General features: G+C 42.9%; 1 protein-coding gene across 5 annotated transcripts; it reads left to right on the top strand.

The window, feature by feature from the left end:
- The first annotated feature begins 614 nt into the window (after positions 1-614).
- Positions 615-19,232, top strand: ACOT9 (acyl-CoA thioesterase 9). Of its 5 annotated transcripts, none has more exons than XM_083439471.1 (16): positions 615-1,179; positions 2,854-2,945; positions 4,461-6,650; positions 7,036-8,259; positions 8,707-8,877; positions 9,178-9,215; positions 9,857-9,940; positions 10,698-10,801; positions 11,710-11,783; positions 12,175-12,242; positions 12,704-12,815; positions 14,891-14,981; positions 16,260-16,345; positions 17,011-17,098; positions 17,286-17,436; positions 18,137-19,232. In XM_083439471.1, exons 5-16 carry the CDS (start codon positions 8,723-8,725, stop codon positions 18,202-18,204), a joined length of 1,119 nt encoding a protein of 372 aa, XP_083295597.1. In that variant the 5' UTR covers positions 615-1,179; positions 2,854-2,945; positions 4,461-6,650; positions 7,036-8,259; positions 8,707-8,722; the 3' UTR covers positions 18,205-19,232. The 5 variants fall into 5 exon arrangements, with proteins under 5 accessions (XP_083295597.1, XP_083295593.1, XP_083295594.1 ...); XM_083439467.1 differs by having other exon boundaries at positions 616-1,179; positions 4,461-4,487; positions 8,214-8,259; XM_083439469.1 differs by lacking the exon at positions 615-1,179 and adding an exon at positions 1,332-1,581 and having other exon boundaries at positions 4,461-4,487; positions 8,214-8,259.
- Positions 19,233-20,375: the final 1,143 nt, after the last annotated feature.

Below are 20,375 nucleotides of genomic sequence, written 5' to 3' on the forward strand. Positions count from 1 at the left end.
ATTGTATTGCATTTTATATGTAAACTTGCTTGATATGTCACACTGGAGTGAAAAGTGGTACAGTGGTACCTCAGGTTAAGAACTTAATTCGTTCTGGAGGTCCGTTCTTAACCTGAAACTGTTCTTAACCTGAAGCACCACTTTAGCTAATGGGGCCTCCCGCTGCCACCGCGACGTTGCTGCGCAATTTCTGTTCTCATCCTGAAGCAAAGTTCTTAACCCAAGGTACTATTTCTGGGCATAGCTGTCAACTTTCAGATTTGAAAATAAGGGATCAACAGCCTCACCTGTCCCAGGGACAGTCTATGGGATATCTAACAATCTGGGATAGCAGTGGGAAATGGCGCTGGAATAAGGGAATTTCCTGCAAAAAAAAAAAAAGGGAAGGTTGACAGCTATGTTTCTGTGTTAGCAGAGTCTGTAACTTGAAGTATCTGTAACCTGAAGCATCTGTAACCCAAGTTACCACTGTATACAATATATACAAAGTGGGAAATAACTAAGTACAGTAAAAGGAGCCCAATGCTGAAACCAATATGGTGCCCTCTGGATCTTCCTGGACTTCAGCTCCCAGAACCTATTGGCCATGCTGTCTGGGGTGGGGCTCATGGGAGTTGGAGTCCAATGGGAGGGCACCCTATTGCCTTCCCTTAAGGACTGGACTCCCAACTCCAGCTTTTATGCATGCGTTGAACGGGTGAGAAAAAACATAATTTTGAATCTAGCCCACTGTGGAGTAGATCCCGGCATTCTAAGCACTCTGACTTGGGAGCAAGTCCCCACCGAGTGGCGTTGCGCTGCAAACTCGCCACTCGTGCCATTAATCCCTCCCCGCACGGCCCTGAACTCGCAAGCACACCGGAGAATCAAGCCTAGCAGTATGAGGGGGGGCGAAGTCAACGAGAGCGGCTCCTCCGAATGTAATGGACGAACCCAACGCCCAAGCGCGGAGATAGGCTTTGGGAGCAACTACTGCGGGGAAGAGGGGCGCGTTCTGCCGCAGAAACCAGCAACCCCTCCGAAGAGCGTGCCGGTCCAGGCGGCGGGGCCGAGTTCCTGTTCCAGGCGTGGCTGCTGCGTGCCTTGGTAGAGTGAGTCACAGGGCTGCCAAGGCGGTTTCCCAAGTGCCGCAGGAAGGCGGGCTGCAGCCTGTGCAAGGAGCAGAATGTTGTCCCCGAGGTAAGGCAATTCCTGGCGGCGGCGTCTGCATCCAGCCGGCTCGGGGCGGGGAAGAGGGCTCCGCGCAGGCAGCCGCGCCGCACTTCCAGGGCCGAGTGGCAGCGCCGAGGTCGGTTAATAGAAAGCCAGGCAGAGGCGACCGTTTAGGGAGAGCGGAGGCCCGCCCCTCCTTCCCCTTTCTCCCTGCTTCGGCCTGCGCCCTGCAGGACGGGAAGACCTGGCCGGAGCCAAGCATTGCTTTCGGACGTACGCCTTGTCTGGGGCCTCCTTTTCCCAGGAGACAAGCGCTAGACACGGCATACGGTCTCTGGGCTCCAGAGGACTAGCCTCGTGACAGCAGGAAGCAGCAAGAAGTGCCACGGCAGCAGCGCATAGTGCAGTTTGAATCACGCTGACTCCGAAGTAAAGTCCTCCCTGGTTTCCCTGGAACTTACACCTGCGTAAATGTGACTAGGATCGCGGACTTGAAAGACTACCCAATACTGTTAATTTCAGGAGAATTTGGTGGGGTTGGGCACCAGTGAGTCACTCTGGACAGGCTCGTGGAGTGGAAGTTCTGCCACCCATTTTTGAGTATTTTAATACAACGTTTGTCCAAGTATGAAAGTTAAAAGTTCTACTACACTCAACTGTGTATTCATAAAGTACCAGGGCACACAGGATATGTGGTGCTTGGGCCAATGGCCTTGGCCAGTTTGTGCTTTTGCCTCCCCACCACTGACAGGCCAGCCTGCAAGGTGCTCCTTGCTTGTGCCTGGCAGAAGCACCCTGTTGAGAGAGGAGGGGCCACTGCTGCTGAACCCATTCAACTTCCCTGCTGTCCCATGAAAACCCCCTTGTGAGGCTAACTAAAGCTAAATGATACTAGGATGTGGGAAAGGTATCCCTATCTACAAAGGAAACCAGCAGATGTACCAAAGCCTATATTATCCAGGCTGGGGTAGATCATGAAAGGGAAAGATAGCTGGTCACTCCAGCAGGGTCAGTGGCATGAGACATAACAGTAGCAATATCTCTTCTGATTTCAGCTGCAAGTTAGGAAAACCTTCACCTGTTGCATAACAGTCATGGGACATGCAATTGTACAGGAACCCACTTGGAGCAAGTAGATTAAGAACCCCACTGAGAAACAGCCAGGAGCATCCTGGTTAGTGCTGCCTTTCTATTGATCTGCATACAGAGGACAGCCCAAAGCAATGAGCAGCAGTTAACAGCCAGAGCACAGAGTTCCTGAACCTGGATGCACCATAGGTGTTTTAAAGAAGAAAGGGGTGGGGGGCCCACCAGCTAAAGCAGTTGGTGTTTCAGCCTCCTCCCTCATGGGGTGGGGGGATGGGGAAACGAGTGACTGCAAGTATACTTCTCCCTTGTTGCAGTGGCCCTCTTAGTGTGGTGACACCTTATTCTTCCTGGATCCAGACTTTGATTCTGCAAGGCCTGTTCGTGCCTGTTTGGCCAGCAGTGGCAATGCTGTCAGTGGCCCACAACTTTCCTGCATTTTAGCTGTTCAGCCAGCATTTCTGTTCTGATAGTGATGCTTACATACTTCCAGCCAGGTGGGACTTCTGCCATATCCTCTGGCTCCCATTTCATGGATCTCAAGTATAGGATTGCACCTTTAATGCCACCTATGATATCATACTCTTGACAGTATTCATTCTCCTTTTTATGCAGATGGTTTTCATTAAGCAAGGCCTGTCCTGCCCTGGCCAGGATGCTGACTTCCTCCACCAGTGGCTCCCAGGTTTCCCAGACTATGGAGGAAGGTAATGTAACTGGGCTGCAGGCAGGTGTGAGAATACGACCAGAAAGGTTGATCTGTTTGTTTAGTGTCATCTATAGCAGTAATAGTTGTAACTGGGCTTCTATTTATGTGGGAACTGTTTTCAAAACAAATATGTTCTTAGTGTAACTTTTCCCAGCGGTAAACAGAAAGTAAAAGCAACAAACACAGTGAGTTGTCATTAGAAGCACATCACTCCATAGCACCAAATTGCTTAGTGGAAGAAAACTGGACCCTCCAGAATGATACCCAGTGACCTTGAGGCCTCTCTGCATCAACATCCACATTTACCGTATTTTTTGCTCTATAAGACTCACTTTTTCCCTCCTAAAAAGTAAGGGGAAATGTGTGCGCGTCTTATGGAGCAAATGCAGGCTGCGCAGCTATCCCAGAAGCCAGAACAGCGAGAGGGATTGCTGCTTTCACTGTGTAGCGATCCCTCTTGCTGTTCTGGCTTCTGAGATTCAGAATATTTTTTTTCTTGTTTTCCTCCTCCAAAAACTAGGTGCGTCTTGTGGTCTGGTGCGTCTTATAGAGCGAAAAATACGGTACATGTGACAAGAAGGGAAACTGTATGTTTTATAAAATGGCTTGCTCTATGGCTGCAATGGGTGAGGGGGTGTCTCAATAATGTTGGATGCCCCAGCAGCGCTTGGCTTAGGGCAGTGCAGGTAGTTCCCCTGCATGGGGAACCGAGTTGAGGGGACGCAAAATAATAACAATAACAACCACAATAAAACCCATCTATTATATATAAGTGTTGTGTCCCAGCTCAAGGTGCCATATTACCAAAGTCTAACACAGTCTAGCAAACCAGCCCTGTTATCTTAACCTTCCTACAATTTACAGTGACTGGCTAGTTCCATGCAGGCAGTGACCTGCATCAACCACACCAGTTCCTTGTAACACTTTGTTATGCAATCCATAATAGATAAAAGTGCAAACACGTGTTTTGAATTAAGTAGTTGTTTAACCACGTCTGTTATTATTCTGTATACTGCAGCCTAGAAGGTCTGCATTTGCAGGCAGACCCACCACAGATGAAATAAGGTTTCTTTCTCTCTTACAATACCCCAGTCTAGCACATGGGAGACATTCTGTTCAGCTTTATCTATGATACACAATTTTGTTACCTTTTTTAATTTAGATTTTATGAATCTTACTGAAAGTCATTGTGCTTTTATTATACTTTGTGCGATGTAACTATAATAATAGTTATGAGAAACGTGGACTAGAGGATGAAGATAAAGGAAGCAAACACAGCTATTGAGTACCCTGCAGTGCTAGGTGCATTTGGAAAACAAACAGAGGGACATCTTAACTTTAGCACAGAAATAAATGATCAGTACAACAGAATTAAATCATATGTTAGCACACTTGTGCATACACTTCTGCATTTTGTGACTGAGTCCAAAATGACCGGGAAAACAATGCAATTAGGGTTTTTGCCTTGTGTTTTATGACACTGATAATCTAAATGGCTTTTTCTACTTTTCAGGACATTCACCCATTCATGTGAATAATGGTGTGTTGTGGTAACCTGTATGCATTTTAATATGGCTATATATCTGCTTCTATCTTGTTTCTATCTTTCTTTTCTTTGTTGGATGGTTAATGAAATATACACATTAATATTTTCTGGCACCAGTTGCAAGTTAGCATTGTTGGTGGCACTAAATGGGTTCACACTGCTAAGCAAATAAAGCATGTCTTTTTAATCAAAATATAATCTCTGTATGCCTGCATCTTGTGCTGTTATTTATGTTTACAAGAAATCAGAAGACAAGTACTTGTATAGATTTATGTAGAATCTAGAACCCTGTATTCAAATAACTGGTGAGCAAGCTGTGCCTCTTAAATCCCTGGCTCATGATCTCCAGTTTTCCAAAGCTTTCTTAAGTCCATGTCCTTCCAATGGTTCAAAGTGTCATTTACAGACCAACATAAGAAAAAGAGAGGTTGGTAAGCGTGACATTTTGTAATACTTTGAAATAAATATGGGTCCAATCATACGCATGCAACCTCTTATTCCTAGTCCCTGTGTGAGGATTTGCCTCAGTCCTACTTTTTTGTTTTGTTTTCCTTACTCAGCTCCATACCGTTGCTACCCACTTTTTCCTAATGTTCAAACTTCAGACCAATGACTTCTTTCCCCCATTTCCTTTAACCGTTTACCAGATGGGCCTACAGGGACATTGCTAGTCAACACATAACCAATTATATGTGCTTCACTTAATAAGAGTTTGACAGAACAAAGGGCAGCAGCTCAGTGATAGCATATCTGTTTTGCATGCAAAATGTTCTGGATTCAATCCCTGGCATCTCTAGGTAGGACTGGGAAGCACTCCTGCCTGAAATCCTGGACAGCCACTGCTACTCAAATGTTGACAGTACTAAGCTAGATGGATCAGTGGTGTGACTTTATGAGGCATCTCTCTGTGCACTGTCTTAAGATACTTCATTTGTAGTAATTTGGAATGCTGTTTCCATATTTGCGTGTGAGGGTAATACAGCTTGTAACTATCCTTTCAGGCAGTCTTTCCCCACATTTGGACAGAAGTAAGCAGAACAGATGTGTTGGGTGGGAAGCAATTTCACTCCTCAACAGTGGTGCAATATCCATGATTAAGGATGAATTATCTCTGTCTCTCAAGGGGCAAATAGCTTTCTGAAGGACAACCAGCTGGTGCTATGTGTCAATGAGTTGTGGTCAGCAGTAGCATATCAGCTCACAGAAAGATAAGGAAAGCAAACAATCCAGCTTGTATAGTTGAGCAACACCGCTTTACAATTTGAAAATTGGGTTGTTTTGATACCATTAGGCTAATTACTGTGAATGAACAACACCAGACAATTATTGTGTTATTGGGGCCATCAAGAAAAAAAGAAGTCATATTCCTTGATAGCTGGAAATATCTCCCTTTTTTGGATTTAGGCAGTAGAGTAGCAGAGAAATGCTGTTGTTTGAATGTGGGAACAATGAAGAATCACAGAGATACTGGGAGGTTTTTGAGCTTGAGTTTAGCTGTGCCAGAAGCAGCATGGAAGGAACTACAGGGGCCCACTCTATACAGTTGCTCTGTGGAAACCTGAGGATTAGCGATTGTGTTTCCCATTTTAAGGGTCAGCTTGTTTCCACTAAGCTCTGCTTGAATAAGATCATCAGTTTCCAATTCTCTCTTGTGCAAAGGAAACAAAAACCTGTGGTGCTGCTTCTGGAATCTCCTACCACTTGAGAAAGGAAAAGTGTTTAACAAGAAATGTTACTTCTTTTATAGCTCAAAAGAAATACAAGCATGTGTATAATGGCATTATTATTATTTTTTTGGAAGACTGAATGTACTTGGGGAGGGAACATCTGATCCCTACAGTCCAGACATAGAAGGAACATCTGGTTGACGTGGCTTCCCTGCTTGTCCTACCGGGTTGATGGCAGAATAGTCTGTATGGGCTGATTCCTACTGAGGGGTGATACTGATCCATAGGAAATATACCTGCAGCTCAGAAGGACATTCCTTCAGGAGTATTGACCACTGCTGTACAGATGTACCCTAAACACAGCCTATGGATGGAAGTCAGTGTTGGCCTTACCATGAGATGAAGTGAAGCTACTGTCTCAGATCATAGATTGAAAAACTGAGGGCAGCAAAAATGGGCCACTCCTTAAATTGCAAAATGTATACATGAAGCCAAGGGGACGCGGGTGGCGCTGCGGGTAAAACCGCAGTGCCTAGGACTTGCCGATCGTATGGTCGGTGGTTCGAATCCCCGCGGCGGGGTGAGCTCCCGTCTTTCGGTCCCAGCTCCTGCCCACCTAGCAGTTCAAAAGCACTCCTAAGTGCAAGTAGATAAATAGGTACCGCTTTATAGCGGGAAGGTAAACGGCGTTTCCGTGTGCTGCGCTGGTGCTGGCTCGCCAGAGCAGCTTCGTCACGCTGGCCACGTGACCCGGAAGTGTCTCCGGACAGCGCTGGCCCCTGGCCTCTTAAGTGAGATGGGCGCACAACTCTAGAGTCAGACACGACTGGCCCGTACGGGCAGGGGTACCTTTACCTTTACCTTTATACATGAAGCACACCAATCTGACCATTCATAAGATGAAAATAGGTCTAAATCAGAGGTGCTCTAGAACAGGGTGGCTAACTGATGTACCTTCAGATGTTGTTGAATTCTGACTCCCATCATCCCTGCCAGCATGGCCAGTGGTCAGGAACAATGGGAGTTGCAGCACAACAAACACCTAAAGGTTCACAGGCGAGCCATCCCTGTTCTAGAATATATATGATATTAGCAGGTGGTGAGTGGCTAGAAAAATAAGTCTGGACCACAAATTTTGAAATTTGCCCTCGTAGGTTAGGTGGACTGCATGTGTTTATTATAGTTGACCTGGAAGAAGAGTCCTCTGACTCCTGTACTTTAAGAAAAGTGTACTGGACCTCCAGTAGTTTCAAGAACATATTTGATGTTTCTTCTGGCATGGTTGTACATTATTAAATACAAAATGATTAATATCCTAGTGATATGTAGTGCCATAAAACCTTGCCCAAGGTTGTTGCTGGCTCTGTGAGTTGAGCTCAGCCGACTTAATTAGAGCAAAATGACTGGGTTTGTTTAAGCCATCCAGTTTACATGTAACCATTTTAATTGATTTGAGGGGTGCAGGTGTTTTGGACTGTTAGATTTACTTGCTCTGATGACTAGATGTATTAGCCTTGAGCCAGCTGAGGTAACGCACAACTGCCAGTGGCCTTGCATGGGGATCCATATCGTAGCCTGCCTCAAAAGTGTCATCCATCCAGTTTGTTCAGTGGCAAAGAGCATTCTGATATGTAGTGGCAACTTTTTGCATAAGCACATGGAAGCTTGGCTCTGATCATGGGTTTTCCTTATAATATCAGAGCACATGAATACAGAAATCTATGAATGTAGACTGAGTAACTTACACATTCGTTTTAGAATGTGCAGGCTTTCTTGCTGGGTCAAATTTGACTCTCTCTCTCTCTCACACACACGCACACACACAAAGTCACAAGGATCAGTTGGATATTTTTGGTTGAAAAAAGGTAAAAGCTGTCATAGTCTCCTGTGGTTATAATGGTGTATCCCCTGTTAGCAGGAATGAACTTCACCAGCTGTTGCTTTTCATCTTCTCTTTTGCATGACTTTGCTTACTCTTCTGCTTCTTGGGAGGGCAGTAGTACCCTTTTGGTCAGTTAATGCATCAAATATTTCTGATTTTGTTGTGTTGCAGTGCGAAATAGATTGAGGGAGATAGTGGGAGCATCTACCAATTGGAGGTATGACACATGCAAAGCTTTCTTTGATTTTTTGATAGTTGCATTTCAAAATAAAGCAGAGCTGATTGGAATGTCCTCTTTCAGAGATTTAACCAGCTGTCTTCAAACTCTGAGGGTCTTTGCCCCTACAGGAATGATGGTGATGATTATGATAATACTTTTCATAAATGTTAATAGTTTATATGCATTATCTTAGTAATCCTTTAAAAAAAATCCTTCAGAGAAAGTAAATTATTATTATCCCTAAATTACAAAAATGATTTGAATCTGATGGTGCTTGCCTTAGGCTGTAACCAGGTTCAAGGTGGGCCCAAGATTTGAACTGGTGATTTTCCAGCTCAAAGATCTTGATCTTAACCATTATGCTATGTAACTCTACTCTAGTAAACTTGTATTACATTTTGCAAGCTGTGTCCACTCGGAATCATCTGATTTGTTTTCCTCCAGAGACCATGTGCAAGCAATGAATGAAAGGAAAGCTTTACACACCCTCCTTGCAAAAAACCAAGCTGACCTGCCCCCTAGGAAGATGAGAGACAGCTATATAGAAGTTATCCTGCCTTTGGGAAGTCAACCTGAAATAAGAGAGAAATATCTGAACGTGCACAACTCTGTCAGGTAAACTCAGTTGCCTTTTTAATAGAATGAATATCTTCCTAACTTGGTGCCTTACCATTTGCAGTGTTATCTTAGGTACCATTTTGACTTATAAATCTCTCCCCCCCCCCCAAACCTGGCTCTCCTAATTATTATGTGTGAATTTTCAAAAGGATCAAACTATTGAGATGTTTAATGATACATTTTTAAACTTCAGATTGTCCTTTTTTAAAAAAACAACAACACTGCCACAGAACTATGTTGGATTCGTCCCAGTATCTTGCAAAGTAATCTTACCGTGTATCATTTTAACCTTGGTAGGTTTGGCCGAATTCTTGAAGATCTTGATAGCTTAGGAGGTATGTAACAGCCCTGCAGTTTCATTGATCTGGTAGTCAGATTAATTTGGGTAATCAGAATTCTGGGGTCAGATATTACACAGAACTGGGATGCAAGAGAAAGGCATGTGAGTGACTCAGGCTTCCTCTTTTTTGCAGTTCCTGTGTAAATGCTCAAATAGTGAAGAGTGACATATGTGGCCTATATGAGTTCTGCTCATGAATGCCCTCAACCTGCAGGAGCTAGATGGGAAATCTTCCCTTGCCATGGCAAGGATGGTGACTAGAGAGAACGGATCCTTGATTTTTCTTTAATCTATCCCAGATCCTTAGAGAAGGCAGCCAGTCTGTGATGCAAAGCACGACTATCCGGAAACAAGGGCTGCCAAAATCTCGGAAACCTTTTCCCAAGCCAGGATTTGTGTTTTGGTGGTGCAGTGCATCCACTGGAGCTCTTCACATGACTGATTGAATGAACCCATTTTAAGTATATTTGTGAACGAGACATTTTCATGCATGTTCCTTCTTTGTTTGAGCTCGTCAAGTGTTATTCTTGGAATGACACAAATACCACATTGTAAAATTTTTACTGCACTCCCTTTCATAAAAATCTATAACTACAGAGAATAAATCATGCAGTCTCTTTTATCCTTTCTCTACAGTTCTGATTTGTTATACACACACAAAGCATGAAGCTGGTCAGATGTCTCCTTTGTCGATTGTTACAGCGCTGGTGGATAAAATTGGTACGGTGTTGTTGGATCTGTTAAAAAACTTAATGCTTGAACTAGGAGTGCTCGCTGTGTTGGGTAAAAAGAGCTAGGCTTCATTTTGAACATAAATGTTGGGGGGAAGGGCAGGAGATAACTACTACACCTTTTTTGGATAAGACTTTCTTCAGACTGCCAGATGTTACAGTAAATGTGCATTTGCTTCCAAAACAACACCTGTGTTTCCATGCCCCTCCTTTCATTTTAACAACTTGTTAGGTCCATTATGTCATGAGTCCCGCTCCCTCTGCTTCTCCCCCACACTAAATCAGTGATGTGGAGCAGGGCAGTGCTGAAATATCAGGTCACACATTTCCCCAGTTAGATACTGCCCTAAGAGGAAAGGCAGCAAAATGTGCTGCAGCCATTTTCTGTGGCAAATGTTCACTTCCTGTTGCATCTTGCTTGACCTGAAGAAGGTGCCTGGTAAACCTTTCTAGGGAGCATTCTACAGCTGGAGTCTGAGAAGGCTCCTCTCCCTAGTAGCCACCCAGCTCCCTTCTCTTGCTGGTGGCACCCAGAGTAGGCCTTTAAAAAGGATCTTAAGGGGTGTGGGGCAAAGGCAGTCTTTTAGGTATCCTTGTCCCAAGTCATTAAGGGCTTTAAAGGTTAAAATGGGCACTTTTTCTGACTTGTAATAGATAACCAGAGGTAAGTTAGCTTCCTTGAGCTAGAGAAATTAAGTTACTTATCTTTAGTGTCTATGCTCTGACTCCTGTTTGTTTGCTTTTAGGATTGTGGAAGCAGGATATTCGTCCAGACTGTGATATCAAGTTCGTTGGGAATGTTTCATGGGTAGGAAGGACATCAATGGAAGTAAAGATGCACATGCTTCAGGTTGTAATTTTTTCATATAAAAAGTAATACACTTTATGAGTGCCTGAGAGTTCTAAAACAAGGGCCTGGTTCACATATGGCATTAAACCACAGTTAAAAACAAACTGGTTTAATGTGAACGTGCACATTAGTTCTCTCTGCTCTGCTTTTGCACTTGTCTCATCACCAGGAAATCTGACATGTTGTGGATGTCCCACCCCGGGCTTTTGGTTTGTTTCTCTCCAAACAGACCCTAGCTGGCAATTAAGGTTTGTTCTTGGGTTATTGCTTGCATGTATTTTGGGAGAAAGAAACCATGAGCCTGGGTTTGGGCGGAACAACAAGCCCAACACTGACTTGTTTTCTGATGGTGCAGCTGGAGAGAGAGAGAGAGAGAGTAACGCAGTGTGCCCCAGTTTCCAATAAACCATACCTTGTATTTAGCTATAGTTGAATGTGGTGTGTAAACCAAGCCACTATGAAGGCAAGAACATAAGGGTCTTCTTTGCGTTATCAGCAGGAACAAGACTACAGTGGTGCCTCGCAAGATGAAATTAATTCGTTCCGTGAGTCTCTTTGTCTAGCGGTTTTTTCGTCTTGCGAAGCAACCCTATTAGCGGCTTAGCGGATTAGCGCTATTAGCGGATTAGCGGCTATTAAAGGCTTAAGGGATTAGCGGATTAGCTGCTAAAAGGCTATTAGCAGTTTAGCGGCTTAGAAAAAGGGGTTGGGGAGCGAAAAAAAATCTCAAGACTCGCAAGACATTTTCGTCTTGCGAAGCAAGCCCATAGGGAAATTCGTCCTGCGAAGCGCATTGAAAAACGGAAAACCCTTTCGTCTAGCGGGTTTTCCGTCTTGCGAGGCATTCGTCTTGCGGGGCACCACTGTAGTTTGCTAAAGATGATTTCCCTTCCATTGTTTTCTTTTAGTTTCACGATGGTGCCTATCATCCTGTATTAGATGCAACTTTTGTCATGGTGGCCCGTGATCCAGAAAACAAAAGGTAAGGCTTTCAGTAGACCATTGGGAATAATTGCACAGTGACAGGTGGTAAAGTCTTTTGCTGAAGGGAAGACAAAGGAGGAGAGAGCTGCTTGCCCAGTGGGGGCAGAGCTGTGACACTAGCTTCCTGACACCACTGCTGCTTACTGAAAAGTGGGGAGAGATCAGGGTTATGCCGGTGTACTGGTGCTGCATTGGCTCTGCTGGTGGGCTGCATAGCCTCCTCACCCCTCTCCCTCTTGGTAAGTGACAATGATGCCTCTGCCAGGACGCTAACACTATAGCTCTGTCCCGCCTGGAGAGCTGCTTCTGGTGATAGTCAAACGCTGCTGCATTAAAACACTCAGGCGGCCATATACATGCCTCATTTATTTCCTCCCCTTTATTCACAGGCCAGCATTTGTGAACCCACTGATTCTTGAAAGTCCAGAAGAGGAAAAAATATTTAAGGAAGGAGAAGGTATGTAATGCATTCCTCGGGGTTGTGAAGAGTTTCTGGTTGTGGTCCATTCTCCCATTTCATAAAGGGCATTTAAAGATGGATTTTCAGGGTTCTCCCTCCAGCTCTGCACTTATAAGTATTGAATATGTGGAAGATCAACATGATTAATAGATACTAGGAGAAGGAATTTAATTGTCCCAGTTGGCTTGTAACAAGCCTGTCCACTCCATTTCACTTCCTTAAATATCCTTTTAAAGCCATGGAAGCCAGTGGCCATCATTATGATATGCTGGCCACTTCCGCAGGTGAATTATGCATTGGGTGAAGAAATATTGGCTGTCCCAAACCTACCACTGATCAATTTCCTTTGCTGACCCAATGTGTCATTATTAGTTTTGAAACAGGAGGGGGCTGGATACAGTTATTGGAAACTTATTTCCACCAAGTAATTTTCTGCTCATTTTCATTTACTTGGTTAGCAAACAAGACCAGAAGAGTTGATTCCAATAGGGCTTCCTTGCTAAAAATGGCTCCTACTGCAGAAGAAAGAAACATTGTACATGACATATTTCTTAATACACTGGACCCAAGGTAGGTGGCGTGGCAATGAATGCTTTAACAAACTTTATTTCTGTTTGGGTCTGAATCTTCTTAAAGGTGGCAACTTGTTATTCTATCATTTCTCAGCATGTACCTATTTCAGGCATTGAAAAAAGGGCTGCTCAGATGTTGTTTCCCCTTCTTTTGCCTTGTGCAGAAGTGAATGCCCAGGCCAGGAGATCCTGCATTTATTTATTTGCGTTTTATATCACTCTTCCTCCAGTTGGGAACCCAGAGAGGTACAGTGGTACCTCAGGTTACATACGCTTCAGGTTACATACGCTGCAGGTTACAGACTCCGCTAACCCAGAAATAGTGCTTCAGGTTAAGAACAGTTTCAGGTTAAGTACGGACCTCCGGAACGAATTAAGTACTTAACCTGAGGTAGCACTGTATACCATATAATTAAAGTACTGGTACAAAAAGAATATTTACAGCCCTACTAAAAAACAAAATCTAAAAAACCGAAGTGACTAACTCTGACCTTAGGTTCTCCTCTAACCCCGGGTACTGAAACTGTTAGAGGAGGCAGTGTCAGTATCACCCATCAGGAGACATTTGTGAAGCGTTTTTTTTTTACCCTTGTCTCTGGGCAGCATATGCAAGATTGTCCAAAATTATTCTCACTAGCCCCTCTCAAATAAGTTAGATCAATGGTTCTCAAAGGGTGTGGCAGGAGAGGATTGCAAGTGTGGCAGGAAGATTCAAGGACAGTCGGTATTATATTTTGGGAATGATTCATGTTCTTATGTGGCTGCATTGTATTAGACTTTCTCGATGTTCCATGATCATATTATAAAGTACAGTGGTGCCTCGCAAGACGAAAAGAATCCGTTCCGCGAGTCTTTTCGTCTTGCGGTTTTTTCGTCTTGTGAAGCAAGCCCATTAGCGGATTAGTGCTATTAGCGCTATTGGCAGTTTAAGGGCTATTAACGGCTATTAAAGGCTTAAGGGATTAGCGGTTTAGCTGCTAATAGGCTATTAGCAGCTTAGCGCTTCAGAAAAAGGGGTTGGGGAGCGAAAAAAACCCCTCAAAAATTTTCGTCTTGCGAAGCAAGCCCATAGGGAAATTCGTCTTGCGAAGTGCCTCTGAAAACGGAAAACCCTTTCGTCTTGCGGGTTTTCCGTCTTGCGAGGCATTCGTCTTGCGGGGCACCACTGTAGCTGTCTTCTATGTTATAAATAAAGCACTGCTAGGAGTTGTTTTCTTTTTGTTTTCCAATGTATTTCGTATCAGTAAAAAAATTGGTGTGCCACAAGCAAAATTTTATTTTGAGAGTGTGGCCCAGAGAAAAAAGTTTGAGAACCACTGAGTTAGACTGAGAAGTTAACCCTGTGAAGTACGTTAGGCTGAGAGATGTGGCTGACCTGAGGCTGCCAGTGAGTTTCATGGCTACGTGGGTATTTGAACCTGGTTCTCCCTGATCTTAGGCTGGCATTCTAACTATTGCACCACTTTGGCTCTAAGAGGTATCCCCCTGGCTCCCCACCAAGGTGACAAAGCTGGCCTGAGGTAACTCACACAGAAGCTATTCAAGGGAAAATGACACACTGATCCCTCCCCCCCAAAAAACCCTGGGATTGATGGGAAGCCATAAAATTATCTGAACCTTTAAAGATGAAGTGCTTTATTTTAAAGTCCTGAAAAGCTTTAAACAGCTTTGTCCAGCAACTGGATTTTTTTATTGCAAAAAACTGACCACAAAATGGGTCTTAAAAAACACAGGAGTGGATACATAGGCCATGTTGCAATGAGTGGATGGCGATTCCCGCCAGAAACAAAGGCCAGTGTACTTTTTGGCTGAGTGGATATTTGAATCCAGGCCTCTTCATTCCAAGTGCAGCACATTTAACTACATCTGTTACACGCATCCTCGTTGGGGCATTCACTATGTGCATCACGGTGCAATGACGATGATGTATGTGAGCCTAAGGCCTGTTTGTTGTCTCACTATGTGGGAGACATGGAGGGAGTGACATTCAGACAACCCCAGGTGGAGGTTAAGCAGGGGCTTTGCTTCCTAACGTTGGGCTGAGACAGCATCTAAACTCTCCTCCTCTCATAGGACTGTGAGTTTTCGGAGTCGGCTGCTGCCACCCACCGCAGTGTGGATGGAAGATGCAAAACTGAAGGGTCTGGAAATCTGCCATCCTCAGGTATTTGCAGAGCTATAGCATGAATATGTTAGGGGTGGGTTTTGTTTTGCTCTTGGTAAATAGATGTTTGACTCCTTATCCAAGCTGTGATATTTGATGGTGCTTCGGTTATATGATAGAAATTGCAATTGTTTTCATTCTGAAGGTATCTATCCATGTAAGAAAGTAGTCTTGATAGATTTTTGTAGTCACACAATTGTTTGTGAGTCACCTTCAAAAGTCAGCTTAATTTTTAATTGTAGCATTACAAGAAGGCTTCCTAGCTGTATTATTCTGAAGCTCTTTCCCACTGCGGAGGAGGTCCCACTAAGCATATCATGTGAACATTATTGATGGCTGCTGGCAGTGTATTTGCCAGAGATGCTGAGCAGCTTTCCAGTAAATGTTAGCACATCTGTTGACATACTTAGGAAATCCATTTTTCATCCCTGCCCTCCTCCAGGCACTCCACCTCCGTGTCATTGTGTATTACGGCCATGAAAGAGCATGCAACAACCTACTGAGGTTCAGGTCTTGGCTGATACGTTTTTAGCAAAAGGTACCAGCTGCTCAGTATATTGCAGTCTTGTGCCCGTTCCTCTTCCTGTCCAATTGGTTACAATCACAAAGTAAAGCCTGATAATAATTGCTGAGGAATATGTAAAATACCTCTTGCATATTGACATGTGATTAGAGCGTATTGATAGCTAGATTGATGATATAATTCCATTGCTCTCTTTTCTTCCTCACCGTTTTAATCATTGATTTGCATTTCTCACTTGATCCAAAATGCTTTTATCACCAAAGCTACATATGTACTTTACATTTAAAGTACAAAGAATCATAGGAGCTGCATTTTACCCCTCACAGAGTTACAATTATCAGTCCTCAGCATCCTTTGGGGGTGAGGAATGTTGTTTGCATTTGCTTTAAACGTATACTGTGTTGGCAGCCCAAATTTCCCTGCTGTCACTGGACAAAATTTCCTCTATCACCAGCATAATTTGACTGGCACAAAAAGTTGGTAGTTCTCACTATCCTTCATTGCAGTTGGTTGGACTGCAATGACTATTGGGAGTCCCTTCCACCTCTACAAATGGTATGATTCAGTGATACACAGTATATTGTATTCTATCCACAGATTATGCATTTTGTGCTTTTTGTTATGTTGCCAATAGCACAAATTGCTAATTACTTGTTTTATGGCTACCTTGATGGAGAACCAGAAATAAATATACGTTTTAAGGCCACATTTTCTGTAAGGGTGCATCATTCACCGCTGAATATTTTTGACTGTAGGAACGCAACATTTTCAATAGAATCTTTGGGGGATTTCTCATGAGGAAGGCATATGAACTTGGATGGGCTTGTGCCTACAGCTATGGGTAAGTTGCAGGATGGTAATATTTGTGGGACTTAAAGCCCGGCGAGTCTTTTGGGAGGGTGGGGGTAGGGGAAGAGGGCAGGGGTTCATTGGTTCTCCCTCCAGACTTCCTCCTTCCCGGCTATGAGTGGGAAGAGCACCTTTCTCCTCTTGCACTCTCAGATCAGTACCATGTGAGCAGGGAAGAGGCCACATAACCTTGTAAAGTGATTTGTTTTACAGATTCAGTACAGCAGCCTTCCCCAACTTGGTGCATTCCAGATGTTACCTGACTACAGCTGCCATTTCCCCTCACTATCAGGAGTGATGGCAGGAGCTAGCTGGGAGTTCGACAACATCTGGGGGAGATCAGCTTGTGGAATGCAGCTGTAAAGTGATGCACCCAAAGACATTTGGGCTAATTTTGTAGGAGTTAGTGAAATCTCATACAACAAATGAGTATCACTAAGTTGCACAGTGAAAAACGTCTTAGGAACTGCCAGCTGGTCTTACCCCTTTCTTTCATAAAACAAAATTATTTAAAGCCTTTTCCTAATTGCAGGTGATATCTATACACAAAAATCAGCTTTTATGTAGTTTCTGATTTCTCATGTTTTTTCATGTTACTTACAACGCAGTGTTCCCTATGTTTCCCTTTTAAAAATGTATTATTTTCCTCCGCTCCAGAAACTCCCGGCCTTATGTGGTAGCTGTAGATGATATCATGTTTCAAAAACCAGTTGAAATTGGATCTTTGTTACTACTTTCTGCCCAGGTAATGGATTTATTCTACTGAAACCATTTTAATAGATCATACTGGTATAAATCATTTGGCTGTCCCTGAAAGTGAGCAACAACAAGTCAGAGAAACACTGGCTTTCCTTTTCAAATATTAAAATGTTGTGTCTTCCTTGTTCATTTCTGAATTTGGAGGCCCATAGTAGCTCTTTTTTGTTTTAAAGGTATGCTATACTGAAAAAAATAATGCCCAGGTTCGAGTACACAGTGAGGTGTATGATCCAGCTACCAGAGTGCACCATACAACCAATGTCTTCCACTTCACATTTATGTTAGAAAATGAGATACCAAGTATTGTTCCCAGAACATATGGCGGTGAGTACCTATTTTGGAAGCATCACACAGTGCATGATATTGCATGCTGCAGTGCAAAAGTAATGGTATTATAGGATCATGGGCCCAGGATGGATTCCTTCGTGTTCTGGTTGTCCCCCACCCCAGTACCCCTTTTCCTCTCTTATCACCTCTCTTTCTGGGTTCATTTAGGTAGCCCAGAGAAGAATTGTATAGTACCATATTGGCTGTATATCTGTTTCAGCAGCAATATCGTAAAAGCCAATTTGTGTTAAGGTCGCGAATTTAAGCTGTACTTTTAACTTTTCACGGTCAGAATTTGGAAAAGTGTGTGACTTATATTCAGGCCAACATGGTAATTTGTGCATTCTGTTTTTTGTACTAATGTAGTTCAAACTGTGTGAATCTAGGTCCGCAGTTCCTATCCATTTGTTTTGTTTTGTTATTTTAAGGTATTAATCTGCCCACTTCTTCAGTCTGTGCTGTGTGAACTAACCTAAATGAAAGGAGGAACGATGAAAGTGTTCTCAATGAAGACAGAGTAAAACTTTTATTCCAATTTTGGAAACAGGCAGGCTTAAAAGCGAGAACCCTGAGTGTGTAAGGAAAAAGTGTGAAAAATTGACTCGAGTATGTCTTACTAATTGACCACATAATCTTAGGAAGTTTGAGAAGTATCCATATAAATGACTTACGGTAGTTGTTTTTTCTTGTCTTTCAGAATCCATGCTGTATTTGGATGGGAAGCGGCACTTTGATTCCGCCATGAAAGAAAACATAGCACCCTAGCAGTGTGCCACCTTTGGAAGGAGATCGCCTTGGAAGCTTTAAGCATATTGCTTCTCCACAGGAGGTGGCAAAGCATTTCTGCCATTAAAAACAGTATGATCATGAATGCAGAAATGCTCTAAAGCACTTACTTTTCTATCCATTTATTGTTTATTTCTATTTATACATAGTTTTTAGATTGATTTTTGTATTTCATATTGGCGTTTCATATATTTTATGTATTTTTAATGCCAAAAGACGAACAAACTATATATCATGACCATCACAGTGGTCATTTGCTTTGCAAAGTGAACGAAGGTAGCTCTGAAAGGTGGAGGGTGAAGGAAATGCAGTATGGAATCCTGCCACTGAACAGCTTTTGCATTGTTACTCAGAGGTGGTGATCAGTATACCATTTAAATTCATATGCTTTTACTTAAATGTTTTCTACCACTGACTCCAGACTGATAAAAGCAGCTAAAGCTCCTGCACACTAATTGAAAAGGATTAAGCAGTTACATGGTGTGTCAAGGCCACATCAGGTCCATGAAGACCATTACCCTGCCTATCACAGTGGAACTTCCTGAACGTCTCTTGATTTCAGCCTTTGATAAACTCCTACCAGATATGGAAATGTTTTACTGAATAATGTATTATATCCTATAATAATAAAAAATCATACGCTTGGTTGAAATAATCTTATTACAAGCTACAAAAATATATTCCAGGTCGCTTCATATCACGTATGGTAGATCTACCCTCACATTGAAAATGATTTGGCAAAGATGGTGTTCCAATTTGTGTTTTTAAACTACGCATCAGTGAAGCCCGCGATTCCTTTTGGAGCTTTACCATTTTGTTTTTTCTTCTTTTCATAGATATTTCTCTATGCCAGTTGCATTTTGAAGTTTTGGGCTATTCAAAACTGAGAATGCAACTCCCTCTTGTGGATGTTTGAAGCATAACCATGCTTCTACAATGAATAGATTGAGATACTCATCACATTACTGGATGTCCTCCATCTGAGAATAAAGATACTTGACACTGTATTTTAGTGTTTAAATTATGCATTTAATTTGTAAAAATGTGAGTGTTTGGGTTGTGCAGTTTCTATAACTCATCTAACTTAAAAATACATCCCCAAAGTTTAAGTAACTGTGATAGCTTTTTCCAGTGCTTTTTTCTGGGGAGACGCAGGATGCATACTCCTAAACAATTTGTGAATCTTAAGTTTGGCCTCATTGAGGGGCAGTATTTCAATATGAGTAGAAAAATGAGAGTACCCCTAAACATTTTTTTTAAAGAAAAAAAGCACTGGCTTTTTCACATTTGCTGTGTACTGTCTCTCAAAAACATTGTGTGCATAGATTGCGATTCAATAATTGAAGTTTAGGCTTAATTTGGAAACGAGTTCCATCTAGTCCTATACCCTTTGCAAGAATATAAGCAGATGGCAGCACAAATGAACAATGATTACCTTCTTCTCATGCCCATCTTGCACTCATTTGTTTGTTTTTTTTTTTTTAATTTTTATTAAGGGTTTTCTTGTTTTACAGAAGTGAGTGTAATGCCTCGTTGTTGTTTTTCCATGTAACATTTTTACAAATCCATTTCATTTGTTGAGGCATTAGGGGGAGAGGAAAAGAAAAAAGAAAGAGGGGGGTGGAGAGAGGGGAAATGGAAGGGGGTGGGGTTGGGTGGCGGTGTTTCTATTGTGTTTAATGTATGTAGAGTTTGGGGTCAGCGTTGTTTGTGTTGTTCGCTTGATTTGTTTTGACTCTGCGTTTTCAAAATAGTAATCATAGAATATGGGAAGTCTGAATTATGTAATCAATATATTGGAGTGGGCAACCTCCAGCCTGTGGGCTTCCTGCTTGCCCTGCAAGGCTGTTTTCCACAAACCATACCCACCTACCTTCCTGTGATGTCAGGCAAGGAGGCAGCTGCTTTCCCTGTAGAAAGCAGGGTTGATCAATCAGCTGGTGTGTGTGTGTGTCCTTGGTTTCGGTGTGTGAGATTAATTTGCACACTTACTAAATTCTATGGAACACGATGCTTACTTCAGAATAAACATGCATATAGTTGGGTTAGAAATAGTTATTAGTGTGACTAGCAGCATGAGACTTCCAACAGTGAGGGTAATTTCACATGGTAATATTTTAGCACTGCTTCACTGCTATTATTCTACTTTA

Source organism: Podarcis tiliguerta (assembly GCF_965153285.1).
Source record: "Podarcis tiliguerta genome assembly, chromosome: 4".
Classification (NCBI taxonomy): domain Eukaryota; kingdom Metazoa; phylum Chordata; class Lepidosauria; order Squamata; family Lacertidae; genus Podarcis; species Podarcis tiliguerta.